Consider the following 21,636-nt stretch of genomic DNA (forward strand, 5'->3'; position numbering starts at 1 on the left):
TTTTGCCACGTGTCTGTGTTGCTTTCTTTAACTTTCGGAAACTGACGGTCGGCCATTCACACCCACTTCACTCGGGGACTTGCCAGCTGTGTGGAGGTGAGAGAGGAGCCAGGCATTACTCCTTCTCTCCGGCTCCCATGTTTCACACAACTATTTGTGGTACTTTTAATGTGAACGACCGAGGGGGGAGCAGGGTAACAAAGAAGAGAGGCCGAAGCAGTAAAACCAAAGAATAAGGTTTTACTTCATTTCAAACAAAAGAAGGAAGGTAATACAAGATGACCCGATCCGTCTGTTAATGGCTAACTGGATCAGTACACATGAAGACGCACACTCTGCCCTGCTACATGAGCTTTGTGTAAACCTGTAAGCAAACATGTGGATGTGCACATAAAAAGGCATTTGTACACAAATATGTAACTATAAGGCGAGGAAAGTTTATTTATCTAGACGAATAAAGCTGCCTTGATCAATTTTCTTTTTGTTATCAATGCACCCTATAACTAATTGTATGTACAGTGAATAATCCCTAACTATGCAGCTCTCTCAACTCGAAGCTTCACTGCTTTCCAGACTTTTGTATCTGACAGCCCCATCAGATTTGCTCCAGCAGCCCCTCGTCAACACCAACACATGACATTCCATCATGTTTAGTGGATGTTGTTGCCAGATAAGGCATCGTGATCCTGGAAATGTTCCGATTTAGATGTGGTCTTTCATCTTCTCTGCTCGCTGGCTGACTAGTTTTATGAGCAGCACATGGTTTTATGATATTACAGCTGACTCAGGTTGGTGTTAAGTATTTCGTGTGCTGTTGGCCTGTTGTAGCTGGTGAGTAATTGATTACTGTGACAATAAAAATAGTAACAATCACCATTACAATCACTTTGAAACAAATTTGTGTGTTTATTTTCTTACCAAACTCAAAGACATGGCTATATTTTTTACTAAATTATTTTTACCCACAATCACAACCACAATGCACTGACCTTGATACACTCCAAGGTGTCAGATCCAAACCTTACAACTTCCTCAAGACACAAAGACCAGATCAAAGACTAAAGTCAACACACACGTTTACCAATCAGCATTACAGAGAATAATTTTCCATCATTAACAGTTTGTTTTTCCAACAGTAAACTTTTAAAATATATATATATATATGTATATTTTTAAAGCTATCAGCATCACCTGGATCAAAACTGACAGCGCTGGTGTTCCAGTATGTTTGTAGGTGATATTCACAACCTTGGTACAAGCGTCATTGTTGGTTTCAAATGTATGACTCTTTAAATACAGAGTTTATTGCTCCGCGATGTTGGAGACCACACACTCCTGCATGTGTGTGTAAACACTTTCCAACAACTGTGGCTCCAAACATGAAGTCAGGATATTGAATTTCTCAGTGACTGTCATTGTTAATAAAATCCATACAGCACATTTCCTGTCCATCTTAGTCGTAAACACTCCATTATCCTGCTAACGTGCGGCACCCTAATGTTTGATTTAATGACACGTGAAACAAACAAGGAGACAAAGGGAGAGACGCTTCCAAACCTATTTCATTTTGATAGTTTCATTTTCCTCAGACAGCTGTATAAACCCAGAAACATTTTGTAACCAAGAGTCAAGGGGGGCTTAAAGCCAGTTAGGGGAGTGAAGCATAAACGTAGAGGCAGAAATGAACTGAGTTAATCTGATGCATGAAGGAATAATTACCCAAACATGAGCTCTCGTGCTTCCAAGGCTTGTAGATTCACATTAGCACATTATCAAGAAAGTAAAATGACATCTAAAGTGCATTGTGGACTAAGATTACTTGCATCAAACAAGCACAGCAGTTAAATTCAAAATATGAAGAAGCCCATGATGATTTCATGCATGACAAACATGCAAGGACAAATGTCAAAATAAGTTTCTCTATAGCAAGAATCCCAAGAATAGGTGGGTTTTACATGATGTCACGACACAGCGGCACGAGGGCGCCAAATTCAGATGGAGGGCAGGAAGTGTTTCAGCCGTTAGCTGACTGACACACTGAGAATCTACGCTGTGGGAAAATGCCAATGTTTTGTGTAGTTTACCGGCACTCAGATCGTTCTGATAGAGAAAAAGAAAAAAGCTATTATAGGGTACCAAAAGTAGTCACCCACAAAGGTGAGAAATATAAAAAAAAACCTTACAGAACATATTGTTTGATTGTGTGTATCTCCGTCTCGACACGGGATCTAAACCCGTGCAATACAGACTGTCTGCTAATATTTCCTCCATTGGCTTTGACATGTAACTTACTTCCGGCCCTCCATGTGAAATCGCTCCACGTACGTGTGTCATCATGATCACGTGACTGAAACCCAGCTATAAAAAAAAAATCATTTTCTTTTCTGAGTGACATTCTGCTTTATGTTATTAATGTAAATATAACTTTCATGTTTTTAGAATATCAAATATCAAGCTGAAGACAGCTGGTCATCAGGCGGTCTGTGCCTCCATCTGCTGGTCAGTTGCTGTATTGCACGGTGTCCAATTAAATCCCAGAGACATTCATTTCATTCTCTGTCGATTTTTAAAATGAAAACAAGTGAATTCATCTCCTGCTGCAAAGAGGCACCTAAATGTTAATGCGATTGTTTTTATTTCTCAAACACATGAAAATAAAAACCGTGACTGTGACATATACAAAAGCTTGGACTCTTAGTAAACCTGGAATTGTCATCAGCTGACAGTTCTTGTCATACAGGTCCTAATGAGCCAATCAAGCTGAGTGTCTACAGGTGCCACTTGCAGTCACTTGATGACGCCATTGCTGTGTGGATATAAAGCTGCTGCTCGGTTGCTGTGACCCTTGACTTTCCATTCTGTGTGGACTTTTCTTTCTATCTTGGACCAATAAACCATATCGCTGCTTTGCATTTTATAGTCTTTGCTCACTGCTGCAATGTCATGACACCAGAGCTTGTGTTTATGAGGAGTTTCTGCATAAATAGCTGTCAGAGAAGCCGCTGTTGCATAATTGAAGAAGCTCCTCGACTTTGTAAGGGGCCATATTGAGTTTCTTCAGACTGCATTGTGTGCGGTCCTTTTGAGGGCCGCTTTTAACCTCAAATGTTTCTTTGCCCTAACTGTAAGGCCTCTTCTGCCCAGTCCTGTGACCTTCTCACATGTTGGTGCTGTGGTTTGGAGTCGAGCTGTGCATAGAGCTGACTGGCTGAGCTGAGGGATAAAGAAACTCATATCTTTGTATCTGGCATATCTAAGGCCTTTAACTGAAAACAGTGAGTGTAGGTTGCCCCTTTCTGTCAGTTAGAAGAGACCTACATTCCATATTTACAAAGTGCTGCTGGAAGAACGGCCCATAAATCATCAGTACAGCAGAGAGTTTGACTATACTGCAAACTCGCTTCTTTGCTAGATTTCAGTAGCGTCTCTAACTAAAGTCCCCAAATTCAAAGCAGAACTTGGTAAAAAGCACCTTTAAATGCTTCGTTCACCTAATTTCTTTGTCAGATTTAAAAATTCATTTGTATTCATGAAAATTATGATTCTCATCCAGAGTCACCGATGTTAAGTGAGTCAGGAGCCAAACTAAGCGGAACTTGTTTTGTTTCTGTGAGGTGACTGTTCTGCCCACTGGCCGGTCACTCTCCAAACGCTGCACTTTTATTCAGATAATATTCAAAAACATTTTTCAAACATTTTTCCTTAAAGTATCTGCTCATGGAAACTACAGTATTTACAGTTACTGTAAATACTCACTTACACACCAAGTCTGATCAAGGTCAGTATTTTGCAAGGCCTGAGTTAGAAACATCAGCATTTATAATAATGCCACCATTGTTATTGAATAAATATAAATAATGACATAAATAATAAAGATATAACATAATACAGCACACTGTATCCTTTCTATCCAATAAGTACACACATTTTTTAAAATGAAGCTAAGCCTCGGAAAAACGCGGTGACTCAGAGAGAGGTTGAATGAAGTGAGCACACATTACTACATATTGCTATTTAAACAGGAAAACAACCTATTTCTCTTTTTCTGCTGTTACTTTTTGCCGTCTGCAGTGAGAAGTTTAAAAACGTATGTGTGCTGTTTTGTGTATTTTTGTTTCACCTATTCTCAAAACTGGGCCCTTTATTGTTAAGGATGAATCTGAGCAGTGGAACGAGGTGAGAGTTTTGCTTCAGAGTGCTGCTGCTTGTGGAGTCTTAGTGTCCATCTGCTACCATCTGGTGGCGCCTGGGCAGACTTGTTAGCGTAGCAGATACTAACAAGTCTGCAAATTGGAAGATGGAAAAAGGAATGAATCAAAAATGTATCTGGGCGTCAACTTGGAGTCCCTTCACTTCAAATGCCACAAACGGGCCTGAGGGGACAGATTCCTGTAATGTGTGTCTGTAAAAAGACATTCAGCTTGTGTCCTTAAATAACACACGCATAAAAACAGGATGACATCTTTATTAAGACGGAAGATGTTTGAAAGAGGAAAAGAAAAAATATTGGTTTACAGTGATGCATCTTGCAAGAGATTAAGGAACGATTCAAACCTTTACATCCAAATCATGACCATCACTGCTGATTTGTAAATTGTATGAAGAAAGGCTTATTGATTTAATGTGACTTCAGTCTTTTGAAGTGGGGTGACCTTCCTTGCCTTCCTGACAGCTCTTCTCGAAGCCTATGAAGAATTCATTGCAGGCGACAGTCAGTGCAGCGACCAGAACGACAAACTCCTGGAAGTCCACCTCACCGTCCTGGTTTTCATCCAGGTCATTCATAATCTTCTCCACCACCATGGGGTCCTTGCTGGCCTAAAAACAGAAGCATGGTGCTGAAAATTGCCTAAGTGAACGCATTTCTAATTATGGCAGCTAATGAACAGTGTGTGGATTTTTTATTTTTATCTAATGAAAGGCCACAGGGTTTGGCCCTTTTTTCCCCCCAGTTATAATCCTAAAGTGTCCTCATGTGGTTCTGAACTCTGAGGTGGGGTAAGAATGTAAAACAACTACACTGTCAGAGAGTCAGGTTTCTGTCTGAATTGCCTCTAATAACTTTGGAGATGGCGGCGGAGCCAGGGGCAGTACCCGCTCTCAACCCACTGTAAAAAGAAGCCGAGCTTTAGGAAACAGCTGTCTGATACTCACTGCCAGGAAATCGGAGAGTTCTTCCTTCAACAGGGCCTTCAGCTCCCCTTTGTTCAGCTTGTACTTGTCGCCTTCTTTTCCTGAATAGGAGTGGAACACTCCAATGAGCGTCGTCATAGCGTCTTGCAGGTGGGAACACATTTTTCAGTCCTACAACTGGAAGGACACATGAAGAGTCACAACAACACGCAATTTTATTACAGAGTAGATGAAGTCTAATGGAAAATGACATTTCAGCAATTACATGGATTTCCACTGGGCAGGGGGCAGCTCAAAACATTTTCAACTGTGATGTTCCACTGCAGGCTGCACCAGGATTTCAGATTTTATTATTATTACTCTTATGGAGGGTCCGTCTTCTGAAAACCTTTTTAAAACCTTGCTCAACTAAAAGGAAACCAATTGAAACAGGAACCGGAGTGTCACCACTTGATTTCTCCTGAGTTTTAGTCATATCCTCCAAACACCTGTATAACACACCTTTCAGGTTTTAAAGGCGTAGTTTGACATTTTCTTATCTGCTCTCTTGCACAGAGTTAGATGAGGAGATTGATACGACTCTCAAACTGGTGCAGCAAGACTGGAAACGGCAAACAGCAAGCCTGGCTCTTTACCTGCATTTTAGCTCACAGTGAGAGGAGGAGAGTCTCCAGCTCGTCATTACTGCTTGTTGTTTTTCAGCAATTAACACATTTTCACTGTGTCATGATTATTTCCACATATTGTGAACCCTGTTTATAACCTCAATTAGGAACTAATGAATTCACAAGTGAAAATAAGTAAATGCAGACTCACTGCTGCCAGTAGAAACGGCTCTTGTGCTCTCAGTATTTGAACCAAAATACCAAAGCAAATTGTGATTTGACTGATCTGTAAACACTTATTTGTTGAGCATGTGCTTGTCAAAAAGTTCGTTTTAAGACACAACAGGCAGAGACTATGTCACATTCTGTTTTGACATGTGGGAGGACATCAATCATTAATCTGCTGACTGTGATGGGAATTTGCACCAACGCAGCGGGAACTGAATAAAAAGTAGAAAAAGCTGGAATTCATACAATGTGCTGCTTAATAAACAAAATGCGTAAACCTCAGAGAAACCTGCTAAATGTCTGTGCCAAGCTCAGCTTGAGGCCAGGTAAAATCCAGGTGGAGGTGGGTCAGGAATGGCAGCCAGAGTTAAAACTGTTTAAATATCTAACCTTACACCTGCCCGTCACTGTCAGACACCCGAGAAGCTGCTACAGGGGAGCTGAGTCCTTTCACCTCCAACCTCCATGAACCAGCGGGGGACAAAGGACAGACCCCCTGCAGAGCAGCTTGCACATAAAAAAAGATTTAGATTGCGGCTTGCATTATGTTACGTAAACAACCTGATGCCTTTATGTTGCGGATTAACCCTCGAGAGGTTCATGTGTGGTCGTTCACACAGTCTGATGATTCGTTTCTTGCCTATATTAAGACAGCGCGCTCTCATCAATACTGAGAAGCTGCTCTGCACCTGTGTATGACAGCGTGTGTGAGGGACTCTTGGTCTGAGAGCAGGATATAGGCTCCTCCGCCACTGTGCTGAACGACGCTGCGCCACATTCCCTTAATTAGTCTCTATAATCGCTGTTAATAATTTCTTTCAGGAAGCTAATTAAAAGCCTTTGAATGTCAAATGCAAAGCTGATGTTAATTAACTGAGGCAGAGACTAAACCACGAACAGTTGTTGGAAATGTTAACTGCAGACTGCAGACGCCACTCCACATGAAAATAATAAAATACATTAAAAAAAAAAAGAAAAGAAAAGAAAGAAAGAAAAATGTTTGAACCCAAACCTTCTTAACGTCCCGTAGTTAAACAGCAAACGGACACAAACATCCGGAACTCACCTGAACAGTGGCGCTAACAGGTGCTGGTGGAAGCAGCTTCGGCTCTCACCTCATCTCTTATATGAGCTCTCCTCACCTGTGCGCGCATCAATCAGAATCAGATAGGCGCCTCCCTCCGCACGGCAGCGCCATCTCCTGCTGCACAGGTGAGCCGCCTTGTACGGTAAAAACCTTCGGTATATGGCGCCTGGCTATGACCGCGAGCACTGAGTATGACCATTTAGGTGCCAATACGACGTTTGCCAGTTTAATGGAGCCCCTGTACCTGACTGCAGTCATTGTGTTTACTACCGGTTTACAGACACAACGACTGAGATGTCAGTAACCAATGAGAAATTGGCCTTATATTTATCTATCTATATCTATAGATATAGATATAGATATAGATATAGATAACAATACATAGAATTTGAGTCATTTTAGTTAAAAAAAAAAAATTCTCGGGGAACCTTCTCAAGGAAAAGCTTGACCTGACCTCTGAACCTTGTGTTACCCTGCTCTGTGTACACACAGTTTCATACTCTGGGGCTCTGCAAAAACCCTGTGTGCAAAATGCTAAATGAAGTACTATCAAATGAGTTGATTACTGTGAGTAAATGGACTGCATTTATATAGCATTTATAACCACTCAAAGCACTTTAACAATAAAAGTCACATTCACCCATTCACATAGCGCCTTCTATTCTAAGGCTTTTTTTTTTTTGGACTAATGCACACACATTCACACAGCGATGTGCACATCGGGGTTCAGTATCTTGCCCAAGGGTACTTTGACACTCAGACCGGAGGAGCCGGGGATCAAGCCTCCGGCCTTCTGATTAGCGGACGACCTGCTCTACCTCCTAAGCCACAGCCGCCCAAATAAGCTGCCACAGCCTTTAACTGTGTGCTGCCTGTGGGCCTCACTAATGCTTATTAGGTTCTTTCCCGCACCATAATTTGCAATTAAGGAAATTATTATGCTTGAATGACAGTGCAACTTGAGAAGCAATACAAATTAAGTGGAGGCCTGTCAAATAAAATCCTCTGTTCACTGAATGCAAATGACATGGGTTGATTTACATCAGTATCTCCAACATGAGGGTTTTATGGATGTGTGCATGCTTCTAGTTCACAGTTTAACTTGGGGCACAAAACCAAAGTACATTTGATATCTAACAGCAGGTGTGAGATCATTTGCTAAGGCTCGAATTGCTCTTCAGCTTTACATTAGAGACGCACATGCAAATATGTACCCTGTGTACACTGCACAGTATAGATCTTAGTAATAAAGTGAAGTAATTTCCTTGGTGTCAGTGCTCAGACTCATGGACTGAGTAAATGTTTCTGAATTCAACATTTGACAACGTTATTAACCAAAACCTGAAACGTCTTCAGATCAGAGACAAGTTTTACTTGGTTTGAAAAAAACGAATACTTAAAGATGAAACACTCTTTGACTTAACTAACCTGGAAAAAAGAGCTGCTCATTGCTTTTAGTGAGAAACCGAATAAAACGTCTCTGATTACTGGTCACAGCTGCTCTGGAATCAGCTGCACACGTCCTCAAGTAGTGGATGGGTGAGAGTTGTCCAACGTGACACATAAACAGTTTTAACTAAAACAGTTACGTTTATATTCAGCACATTAATAATCAGCACTGCATTAGAAGAATGATGAAAGTCCAACATTTTACAGATGAGGCACAAACTGCACTTTTATATATCATTTCTATCATTTCATCTAAACTAGAGCATGAAATACAAAGAGCATACACATAAAAAATACTTTTAACATTTTAAAGAAATCTGCCATTTTATGTCCCATGCCAGGAAGGCTTATACTCATATATGGGGCATTACACTAAAGCACTGATGAGGATTTGTGAAACCTGTTTACTCATCATTCTTGTCTGTGATTAAAAAAAAGCATCCAGAGCTTTGTGACTTTGTCGTGTAATTTCGATCATCTGCTGATTCTGTCCACCGCCCAAACCCAACCTTCCCTCTAACAGTCAAATTCAAATCAGCTTTCTTGGCATGATCACTCTCTCTGCAGGTAATGAGAAATTCCATCACAGACTATGAAGTTCAAGGGTGTCATCTACAGGCCATTTGTAAACTCTGCACACGACCACATGTGCAAACTTTGAAGACAGAAGAGTAAAGCTAATTACTATTAAAATGAAAGAGATAAAATAAATAAATAAATAAATAAATAAATCCATGGCACAAGTCTGAGCTCAACTCAAATTCATTAATAAAAACCATAACAAGGCTTCTGTTGATCAAAGTGTTATATAATAAAAAGTGGATGAGAATAGTTTTTACATTTGGCAACTGTACACAGTAAATCAGAGGCAACCAGTGTGCTTCCTTCATATTCACAAACATTATGATTTAATGCAGATTACGAGGTGATTAAAGCAAGATGTTTGTCTGCTCATGATTGAAATGATTGACTCCATCATTTTGTTCTACAGACAGTAATGGAATTTTCCATTCTGCACTTTTTTCAGGTGGGTTCAAGCTCTATTTCTGCTTGGTGTAAGCAGAGACTTTACAGAAATAAGACAAACGACACTATCAGATCTTGTTAAGACAGACATGTGTCAGCAATCAAATCAGAGATTACTTCACTATGCATGTAATACCTCAGTACAAGAACAGTCCACTTGAAACTCTAGAGGTCCTGCAGAGAGCCACTTCAAGAATGAATTCATTAGCATACACTCAGTGTTACAAATCCCCAGTTTTCTTTCTTTGCACTAACTTGTGTGTTTTACTTTCATTATTAGACAGGTTAGCAACTGGACCAGTCTCCCCAAAACACAGTGTGTTCCTTTGGAGTATTGGTATTATGTGGCCTGCATGGCCTTTGACTTGGCTGTGCGGCATCAGAGTTGGAACATTCATGATCTCATACAGCTGAGGGCCAAAGAATGTAACAGAGCACGGCCCCTTCACAATGTGGCACCTGTCACCACATCTTCCTGGCACCTAGCTTGTTATCCAGAGTGCAACATGGGAGATCTCATTTGAGCCGTTGAGTTTGTGGCCTTTCAGCGCCTGTCAGCAGGGCACCCGGCCTGGGACAGTCAGAGGGGAAGTGGAGCAGAGGGCATCAGCTCTGCCCTCAGGGATAACATGACAGAATGCCATGGGCAGGTAGGGATCATGTTATTGTTTGTTATCTTAATGAGACATTGGCTTTTGCTCCCAGCTTGGCATAACCCGCACACAAAAGGTTACTTAGGTTCAGGCCTTTAGTGAGACAATACTGAAGAAATGTATGCTGTTATACAGTCTTTTATTTTTCATCCTTCATCCTTTGTTTTGACCTATCATGATCAAAAAGCGGCCATAGGTATTTGTCTCTGATTTGACGGCTCATCATTATTGCCATTAACAATCTTGTTTTTGAGTTCTGCTTCTTGGTCCACATTCGGTTTTGGTGCTTCTGGCTCCCCATCTTCCTTGGGGAGTCCAATCACAGAAACGGAGTCCGCAGATGGAGTTCTGCTCTTGACACTGTGCGCCCTCTCTCGGGGCATTGTCGGCCTGCCCAGAACACTCCTGAGCTGTTCCCAGAAAAACGGCTGCTGGTTGACCTGCTGGGGCCACTCCAGGTACGTCTTAGTACTCATCATCTTTTTGAGCTTGCAGTACTTGCTGGGCAGGGAGCTGGGATCAATGGGCTCCTTCACCACAAGGATAACATCACTGAAGGTCTTTCCCATGGCTCTCTGCTGAGCGAAGTACAGCTCATAGTTGCACCACTCACTGTTAACAAAGTGCTTGGAGAGAACAAATATTACCTGAGGATGAAAAAAAAAAAATCAAATGAGAAAGAAAAAAATGGATTAAAATTACACATCGTACATAGGTTGTTACTGAGCTGTGACGGTATGGTATGGGTGCTAATGAGAACTATTATGTTCTGCATATAATAATATCGAAACTCTCGAAACAATGAAAACCCACTTGCTTCTTCAGCCCTTTGAGAATTGATACCACAAAAGGTAGAGTTTTCAGATTACTTAATCAGCACAAAGGATGGCAGCGGGACTTCCTTTAGGGAAGTATCAAAGGGAAGTCAATGAAGAGTTATCGAAACACCGCTCAGCCACATGCTAAACCCAATCATGGCCCAATCCTTGTTTGAAACTTTGAGCACATGATGTTGCCACCCCCAATTTAGCTCAGCTGAGACATCAGATTACTGAAACCTCAGTTCCTCAAAATCTGTGTGCCCAAACTCGGTGATAGGTTCCACTATGGCTATTCTAGGTTTTCAAAAAAAACGACAATCATGCAATTCTTTATAAACGGTAACTGCACAGGCACGTTCGAGAATATTACAAAACTGAATTTAAATTTTGGTACCTTTCGACTGCTTTCAATGTTCTCAATGATATTATCGATGATCCACTTTCCCGGCATGAAGTCCCTCTCATGAATACACAGACGATAGGGGTTTCTATTTCTCTCCAAACAGGGCAAGAGCTGGTCCCTCACCCAGTCTGCATCAGAGTGGCTGTAGGATATAAAGGCATGATAGGTAAAATTCCCTATTTCACCTGCTGCTTTTTCCTTGTGAGCTCTGTATTTGGCCCTGATGATCTGATATGTGGCTTTAGTGTACCATGGGAGGTCAAAAATATAGCAGATCAGCATCAATATCAAGATCACCGCCGCAGTGGTCCCAACAGAGATGATGATAACTAGCCTGATATCACAGGCCACTTGACCTGGGAAGTATTTGGATATGAATGTGTTGAGGAAGGCCTCTGGGTGGTAGCACCTGTAGCTCGAAGGCCAGTCTGTGAGGTTGACCTTTCCTTGTGAAACTGTGTCCTGGACAAAAGCATGAAGCTCACAAGTGCAGTGGTAGGGATTATTCCCTGCTTTCAGCTGAGATAGATGAGGCATGTCCTGAAAGGACGCCTTGCTAATGAGGCCAAATGAATTCCCATCCAAAGCTAGTGACTGCAGTGACGGACTTTCCCACTTAGATGGGATGAACTTGATTTTATTCCCGCTCAACAGGAGCTCTTTCAGGTCGGTTGCTTTCTCAAAGTACACCATGTCCAGCTGGTCCAGGTTGCAGTACGACAGGTCCAAGTAGTTCACTGTGGTGGGCAGACAACGGAGGGCTTCGCTCACAAACTGATTGTGGTGAGCAATTAGACGAGTGATGTTTTGTTGCCAAACACAGTCCCGACTGTTTTCAGCAGATCCGAGTTTGTTGTTGCTAAAATCCAACACCTGCAACTGCTTGAACTCCTTTGTTAGTAATGACAAGTCTTTTAAGCTCGTCAGTTCATTGGTGCTTGTGTTGAAGGTGTGAAGATTTGGAGTGGTGCCCTTGTAATCACACAGCTGGTTGAAGATGACCTCATTCTCTAGTCGATTATTGGAGACATCCAGAAACTCCACACCTTTCATCTCGACCCAGGCATCGCAGGGCACGGAGTTGAAATACACATACTGAAAAGAGAGTGTCTTAATTTTGTTCAACCAGGTGAAACGCCAGTCAAAGCGCAGCACATCGGGATTGCTGATGTACCTGCAAGACATGGAGATTGTTAGTGCTCCGTATGTGAAAATGAAAAGCAAATACTTGGTCCCTCAAGGACATTTTTTGGCTTTTTGTGATTATTGAAAATCAGAAAAATTAACTGCCTTTGTGAATCTCATCTCTTCAAAAAATGACACAATCATTTGCATCAGGGAGGATACTCACCAAAGATCCAGCCGATCTAGTTCCAGGTCTGTGATGCTGGAACTTGCTCCGCTATCAACAAATGTGGGTGAACGGGCAAAGTCAATGTACTGCAGTCTCAACTCTTTGACAGGCTTGACTTGTAAGTTCATTAAAGCCATCCTCAGGAGATTCTCATTAAATTTACCTCGGTGAAAGATAAGCTGAGAGGCAGTAATGTCCTTTAAACCCTGGAAAATGTCCTCCTTCCCCATGTAGTACTTGAACTCAAAGAGATTGCGGAACTGGATGACGCTGAATGTCTTGTTGGCGAGGTCACGTAGCATGTGAAGGAGAGCATTTGGCTGTTGATCTATGGCCATATCAAAGCCCATTTGCTTTGTATGAATCACTTCTAAACTTCCAGGCTCGTAGTAGCTTAGATTGGAAGAGCATTTGATTGCAAAACCTTGTAAGCTGATATTCTTCAGGGGCTGAAAATCGGCTTTCTTCAGACCCATCACCAGAGGACCACCCATAGACAGGACTTGGAGTTTGACAAATTTGGAGAAGCTATCAGCCAAAGTGGCATGTTTGTAAAGGTTATTGGACATGTAGAGCTGTTTTAGATTCAAGAGGGGTGTCAGAGCTCTGGCAGGAATTTCCTGCAGGGAGTTATTGAAGATGTCAAGATGTTCCAGTAGCATGTTGTTTTTAAAGGCATCATTGTCAATGTGTGAAATGTTATTGTAACCCAGATGAAGGACGCGAAGCTGAGGGAGGCGGAGGAAGTCATCCGCACGGACAGCCTGAAGTTTATTGTAGGAGAGATCTACATCTTCGAGTGTGGTTGGGAATTGTCTCCAGGGGACACTGTTGAGCTGTCTTCCCAGACAGTCTGCAGAGCGGCCATTGTTGTCTATACGACAGGGTCCTTCTTCAGTGTTAGCGGTGGAGGGTGAAGATGGAGTTGGGGATGTGTGGGCTCCAAGAAGAAGAGCACTGAAGTTAATCAATTTCCAAATCATGGCAAATGATCACCTGTAAAAGAACAAGAACAGGAAGGATCGACTTTAAGTATTTTCTTTGTATTCTAGTGAATGAAAAGGGGGCAGGACAAAACTGTTTCCACATAATATATTCCACAGATTATTTTCATTTTAAGACACTTCATTTTTCTTTCCGGTATATTTCAAAAGAAATACTGTACTTAAGTATAAGTAAAATATAAGAAAGAATATAAGCCATGTTTTTCTCCACTAAGTAGTTTGTGGATTAAGTTTTTATTCTTCATTCTCTCTCCTTCCTCACTCTCCTTCCATCGCCTGACCAAAGGTAAATACTACCCCTCCTCTGAAGACTTTTAGATGTTTAATTTTTACGTGTGTGACGTTTACGTTGTTACTGCATCAATTACACACAATTACACTGCAGAGGTAAATAAGTATATAAGTTTAAACATGATACACTCACACACAGTGACTCTTTTCACTCTCTGCACTCTGTTCCTGTTAAGAGATGGCGTGGTATCTTGATCTGTGCCATCATTGCATCATATGAAAGTTACTTTTTTCAGAACGGAGGAGGATGTGTGTGAAATGTGAAATGTGAAATCAGGCCACACACATCACACTACGGTCATTATGTGTCACACAGCAAATCCGCAGAGATAAAGACATCAGATATAAAAGAAATATTTTCATTCGTACCCCACTATACAACAGCACTAATAGATTATACACTGCACACTACACTTACCCTCTTAAGTTTCCTGCTTAAAACTGCTAACACAGATTCTTTCAAATCCCTTGTCCTCAGCCTTTATTTATATTGCTGGTCCAAGGCTACACATTCACAGACAGCAGACAAGCTTTATAACCCCAGTTAAAACAAACAGCTTTTATCTAGTCCAGAAGTGACGCGACTTGAATAAACATTTGTGTATCTGCACGGATGTGAGCACTAGAAATGCACTGTTTCCCTATTTATTTTAGGTCATTATACAGGATTAGTGTAAGGCCTGTTAAAGTGTGACAGCTTGGGCAACCACAAGAAAGTGTGTCATTATATTTATAACATTATATTTAATATGTTTGGCTTGAGTCAAAATAGCGACTAAATTAAAATCACTTTACAGCACCTGCAGAGACACAGAGTGATGGGAAGATGGTGAATCCAGCCATGGTCAGCAATAAGGACTGAGAGGGACAGTGATGCTAAATGCCACATCTGCTCCTCCTCCAGGAACAGGTGTGTTAATTTGATAAAATCACTCCTCATTCCTCTCTGGGCAACAGTCATCTGAGTGACTCATTACAAGACAGTGAATGAAAGGCTGTATTGTTTGGATGACAGCTTGTGTTTTCCTTCCTTGTCAGCAGCGGCTGTGATGCTGCTCAAGCATACACAGGGGAACCAATACAGGTAAAGACAAAGGTATGGACACAGGTGAACTGACAAGGACACGGGCTAACAACGAGACTTAAATACACAAGGCAATGCACAACAGGTGAAACCAATTAGTGCAGGGCTGACAAATGGCGGGAAACTAGACAAAGACAGGAAGTAGACTGTGACAAGATACACAAGGGCAATGACTTCAAAATAAAACAGGAACTACTAATAAAACTTAACAAACATGAGTCCAAAAAGGTCCAAATGTCCACAAAAGAGTTCTAAACATACCATAAGGGTTCAGAAAACAGCTTGGTCATGGCAACAAGGCTCCTTCAAATTTGACTCAAGTTCCATCATCATCATTCATCATTTCAATCATCCATTCTCTGTTGTCTTTTCTCTCTTTGCAAAGCACCTTGTCATTGCTCAAGTTAAAAAAAATAAAAGCTGTCTCGGGCAAATTTCCCAGTTTCACAAGGCGAATGAGGTCAACCAAACCTCTGTGTTCCTAACCTGCTGACATCCAGAGCTTTGGGTCCACGACTTCCGTCTGGTTTGACATGAACTTTTCTTGCAGGAGTTTCTTTATCTGGCTCTGTTATGGAGAATGTAGTGGTTGAGTCATTTATATGCTGTTCTCACTTGTGAAAACCTTCCTGCTCTGCGGTGTGCAGCCTTATCTGTGTCAGGAATGTGCACAAATATGCTGGCAATGCTGCAGGCTGTTCTCCTTCCATACTTAGGTATTTCTTTTCCTTGGCTTCAGAGATGTCGTGTTGCAATCACCTTAGTGTCAACACACGTTTAAGGTAACAGGTTGTAACAGGTAGTATGACCTAACACACCTACATATACAGCTCGCGCACTGACTGTTTGCAAAACATATGAGCTTCCCCTAGTTGATATTTTTCACGTGCAGGTTGGCTCACTGCCAGGATCCTACATTACAAGCTGGTAAGATAACTGGGAAACTCCCCGCAGGCATGTGAAGAGGAAAAAATATTTATCTTCTCTGCACCCAAGAGAAAAGCTTTCATAAATGCTGTCATGTTTAAAATCAATACCCCTCAACATCGATGATATTGCTCATCTTAGGAATCAGCTGAGCAGATGCTGCTACAAAAAGGATGCAAACAGGTAGTTAATCCTGAGTCAGCCGTGCGATAAGAAAGAGCAAACAACATAACTAGAAATGTTTCAGTGTGGTAGCAGCTTTGCAGTATAATCAGTGAAGCGCAAACTGACTGGAAGTCTTAAAATCCCCTTAGTTATGGTTTGTGTTTATTTTGTCTCTCTAATTCGTCTTTTTAAAACTGGGTAACATACAGATGCAAATATTTTTGCTCTGATTTTGAAGGAACTTTTCAGTAGCACATCATCGTAAATTGTGTCATAGGTCTGGATGTAAAAGTCAACCAGAGGCTGATCCGTCGTACTCTACTGCTGGGACACTGTGCTCCATGGCAACTCAATGCAATGTACACGTTGTACTCATGGTTCCATAGTGTGAGTCGGCCACTAAATTAGCAACCAGGCTATCACAGAAACAATAGCTGGCTCTATCACTGATTAAACTATGGTATCTCTCTGATATGCCATGAATGGCGTCATCCAGTGAGCTCAAAACTCTATTACTGTGTCTGATATTTACCCAGCAGTCAATATTTGGTGGCAAACAGCTCTTTCATTGACATGTGTTGGCCACACTGTGCCCACCGCCCCCTATATGACACATTAATCTGGCAGCAGACGTGTTTCGCTGATGAGCGTTCTTTGCTCTGGTTAAATGACGATCCGTGTGCAGCCCTTGTGCTTGAGCTGTGAACATTCTGCTCCCAGGTTCACAAGTTCATCCTCCACAGCAACAGATTCTGCATGTGTTTATATCCTGGTGTTGTTTATGTCATACATCAAGTTACTCCCAAAAAACGTTCTCCCTCCCATCTTTGCTGGTAACTATGGAGGTAGATTTGTTGGTCCAGGTTTGAACAAAAAAAAACAAAACTCTGTGTGGGTAGATAATACTAGGAATAAGTTAAAAGTTTTATTTATTTTTAAAAATATTTTTAATTAAAAATCTGTCAACAATTTCATCGTGGTTCCAAATGTGAAGGGCAGAGAGTAACTGAAAACTGAAAATGGTTAGGACAGGGAAGGAAATCATTGTTCAAAGAGGAAGTTACAGGTCAAAACACAATTTACCAAATGGGATATGTAACTTCCTGCATTTCTCCCACCTGCATACTCCCAGCACCCAACATAAAAACAGGCAAAGCTGTGGCATAAAGCTAATGGACGAAAGTCAGAGTTTGTTATTAGTCACCTGTGCTTGGTGAGAAAAAAATGTCTTTCTTCGCTCACTGCTTCAGAACTGATGAGCTGAAAATTGCTCTGGTTTGTTGTTAGTGCATTAGGCAATAGAGCCTTCCTCATTATGGATATTTGACATGTGAAACAGGTGTAACTAATGTGGGGACTACCTTACAATTCCGTTAAGGTGTCCCCAGGGCTCTTGTGCTGCACATGCTGGTTCATTGTTACGGCTTATTACAGATCAGAGCCATGGTAAAGGTTATTAGTTTCACCTGGGCTTTTCCTGCTGTCACAAGTCAAAATACCCACTGTGACAAAGGTTTATTATGTGGGACACATGAGGAGTCTTTTATTTTATTTTCAGCTGAATGTTTCTGTTTCGTTTGTCCATAGAAACTAGTAAAAATTTTTACTTACCAAAAACAGTGTCCAGGATTTAAAAAAAGAGAGGGAGAGAGAAAAAGGGTGTCTCGAAGAGCCACTCGACAGCAGCAGTTCCAGGGCTTCAAAATAAAAGGAAGGTTGAGGTGTTCTGTCTCGTTGCAAAATCTTAGCCTGTTTCACAAAAAGCAAAACTATTGCCCACTGTGGCCTTCAGAGGCACAAAACAATGCATGCTGTGTGAGCGTGATTTGACTCCACCTACGGTGCGTGTCACTGTCCTGTGCTGTACTGCATGACACAGCCAATGAATGAAAAATCAATGAATGACTAATACCAGGACACGGGAGGCCAGGGGTCTGATTTTTTTCTGAGGCTGTTTTCCAGTAAAACACCACCCCTCAGGCTGTCTTTGCAAACAGCTTATTATGACCTATAGTTACATTTTATTGTTAGGTGACCTCTACTGACCGTAGTAATCATGATGGGAATAAGGGAGGAAGTGAAGTGACTATCGCATAGCGGAAAATATGTGAGCAAGCCCTCAGTAATGTGGTGAGTTTGGACTTTTAGGATGTTTTCACACTTGAGCAGATTATTCTCTGGGTTTAAGCCTGTTTTCGTGAAGGTTTGGTGCATTCGGTGAAATGAGGCAGCTGTTTTTCCAAACTCATGTAGTCCAGAGACGTTTTCACTGGTCCAGCTCATAACGTCTGTGGTTCACTTACACCAAGCTGCAGTATGGCTCTCTGGAGTCATCCACATATTTGTGACCACCGAGCACAAGCATTTCCAGGATAAACAGAAGCAGTGAGGGACTAAGATAAACAACACTTTGCAAAATAAAAATTGTTTGAAAAAGATCTAAAGGGCGAAAGAGCCGCAGGGATCTGGTGGCTTCAGTATACCACCAAATCCCTGAGAAACCACAGGAGCCTTGGTTACAGCTCCTGCTCACACTCAATAAAACCTGCAGCTTGTAAGCATTTAAAAAATGGCTTCAACCTACCAAACACATGCACAATATCTGTGCCTCAGACATTATCAGCCCAGCGGCACTAACATCAGCAGGTGCTCAGAACTGCCTTCAATTAGCTGATTTACGAGCGGAGCTTCACAGGTGCCAACGATTAAGCCAGCTGATTGCCTGAGGAGGAGGGTGTCTTAGACGATAAGCTCGCTGTTAGTTTCTTTTTTATTATTATCAACAAATCCCATTAAAAAACTAAAAAAAAAAAAAAAAAGAAATGTACCTCAGGGCCCAGAGCACTGTTGTCCAAAACCTATGGGCCATACTCTGGCTGTTTTGTGATTTAAATAGCCTAGTTATTGCTCAACAACACAATTCAGTCCCACAGAGACATAGTGCTCTGACAGAGCTATATTAGGCTTTGGCTACTCAAATGGTCCCAGATAGTGGGATATTCAGTTTTGGTTTTGGCTTTCTCAGCAAATTGTTTGATAAAACAACACTAAGTTTGAGTTGTCCCAGTGGAGGAGTGGTACTGAGTCTGTCCACAGTGGAAAAATACAAGTTTCCTCATGTAGAGAAAATTTTATTGGATGAGTTTTGTCTGGTTCTTCATTACTGAAGAGGTGACACAGAACTACTCATTCTGATGGTTGGAGGCAAAGGCGAGAGAGCAAGACTACACACCAGACTCTAGAAGAGGCTTTCAGAAGATGTTCTGTACCTATGCAATATCTCACAAGTGATAAACTCTGAGGGCAAAACTCTTTTCTACTAAATCCAGAGGCTTTGATTGTTGATGACACAGAAACTGAGATTTTCTCCCTCAGAGGACACCAAGACAAATTTACAGATTTACAAATAGCTGATGGAGTTCATTGGCCTCAGAAGATGAGACTTTACATGAAATACAACAGGGTAACTCATGTTAACCAAAGTTATTCATTCGATTCACAATTCATCCTCGAGGGAACATGAATGTCTGCACCAAATTTCGTGGAATTCCATCTAATATTTGTAATAAATAAGCGTCATCGGCAAAGAGTCGAAACCCATGACGGTGACATACTTGTTTAAACCAGAGCAGGCAGTGGGTAAGATAACTGCTCTTTGTTAGTCATGTCTGACTTTGACTTAAACCAGTGATATTTTTTTTAATCTGCCACCATAGTTTCTTGTCTTTTGAGAAATATATGTAAAAACAAACCCTACAAACCCTTTGACAACTACTTTTAAATGAAGAGATGGAAAACATTTATCTCTGCTTGATTCCTTGGTGCTGTTGTTGTTGTTGATGTGTCAGGAGGATTCCTCAGCAGTTCTTACTGTCAAACAGATTTCTGGGCCGTGATGACAAATGATGACTGATGAATCAGTCTTTATTTAATCAGACTGATAAATCTGTTTACACAGTGCCAGTGCTCTTTCGTAGCCATAATCTAAATCTTTATCACTTAACGATTCGTTTTCGTTATGTTCTCACTGACAAAATGACAACTAATGTATGATAATCCACTACAGTTTGTCCTAAAGGTTATAAACAAAACAGATTTAAACTGAAAAAAAAAGACTAGATCAATTTGTATATTAAGAAACAAAAACAACAACTTGGAAACAGACATAAGAGAAAAACAATCTTTCAACTCACCTTGAGACGGTTGGTCAGACTTGATTCCTCTTTCTCAGTTTAATCTGTGCTGTGTGTTAGATGCTCGGTGACTCAACACTGGTTGAGTTTGCCTGTAGTGATCCCGTCAGCTCAGTTATTTCCTCCCCCTCTCTCTCTCTCTCTCTCTCTCTCTCACTCTTGCTTTCTCTGTGAGTGTCTCACTCTCACTTGCTCAGGAATGTGGAAAATATTGGGAAGGTTTTTTCTGCCTCGGAGGCTCCACATTTTGGAGTCGGAGCAACACAAGAGGAAAACTGTCACAGTTTGGCATTTTCTTAGAAACAAGAGGAAGAAAATAACTAAACAAGGAACTGATAATAAAATAATTCTTTTTTTGTTGTCAGTTGTATCAGTGCTAACAGTCAATGAAAAAAAAACCACCATCCACCTAACAGCAGGGCTGCTACTCTCCACACGGTCTCGCTGTAGAAACGTCATAATAAAGCCGTCACAGAAGCAGCTGGGTTTCAGTCATTTCAAGCAGATGAAAGTTCTTCGAAGTCAGTCTTCAAGTTGTGCGGTGTGTGTGGTGTGTGTGTGGTATGAGTGTGCGGTATCATTCTGGCCTCAGCCGTTCATTCGACTATCATCCCTCCTCGCTGTGTTGAGAGACACGGTATCCGGAAATACTTACAGTGGAAATGGTTTCATTTATTTTCTGGGCATTGGTTAAAGTTCCTGTGTCTGTGATTCTGCCATTACAGCCACTGAGAAGACTGACGTGAGCTTCTTCACTGGATGTGTGTGCGTACAAAAGAGACAGTACTTGTTTTCGTGTGTGTATGTTCCTGATAACTGGAGAAGAATGGATGCGCCAAACCAATTGCAAAGGAGGATTTGAATTAAATGGCTCCTTGTGCTAATGAGTGCATGATTTCAGTTAGAAAATAAGAGCTGGCTGGCAGTAAACTATTGTGAAACAGTGAGCTTTCAGAGTAAAATAGAGACTCATGCCGCCCTCGATAAAAAGCACTTCTCTGTTCTTTGTTCAGGAACTGTCTGACTTGTGCAAGAGTTTGATTTGATCTCTGAAAGAAGGAAACGTTCAGTGGTGAACGAGATTTAGTCTTCAGTTTAAAAGAAAAAGGTTTCTGATGATTTTTGAAAAGTTCGTCCTGGGTGTGGTGCTAGAGGAAAGTCCAGGAGGTCATTAAAACAGAAAGGGTTAGATCCTCAGGGGTACAGAAATCTG

General features: G+C 41.4%; 1 protein-coding gene across 1 annotated transcript; it reads right to left on the minus strand.

The window, feature by feature from the left end:
• Nucleotides 1-4,449: 4,449 nt before the first annotated feature.
• On the minus strand, nucleotides 4,450-20,501 carry tlr18 (toll-like receptor 18). Its single transcript, XM_041043730.1, has 6 exons — nucleotides 20,424-20,501; nucleotides 12,757-13,755; nucleotides 11,397-12,579; nucleotides 10,364-10,828; nucleotides 5,155-5,295; nucleotides 4,450-4,818 (listed from the first exon to the last, which is right to left on the minus strand). Exons 2-6 carry the CDS (start codon nucleotides 13,740-13,742, stop codon nucleotides 4,630-4,632), a joined length of 2,964 nt encoding a protein of 987 aa, XP_040899664.1. The 5' UTR covers nucleotides 13,743-13,755; nucleotides 20,424-20,501; the 3' UTR covers nucleotides 4,450-4,629.
• Nucleotides 20,502-21,636: the final 1,135 nt, after the last annotated feature.

The sequence above is a fragment of the Toxotes jaculatrix genome, chromosome 8 (genome assembly GCF_017976425.1).
Source record: "Toxotes jaculatrix isolate fToxJac2 chromosome 8, fToxJac2.pri, whole genome shotgun sequence".
Classification (NCBI taxonomy): domain Eukaryota; kingdom Metazoa; phylum Chordata; class Actinopteri; family Toxotidae; genus Toxotes; species Toxotes jaculatrix.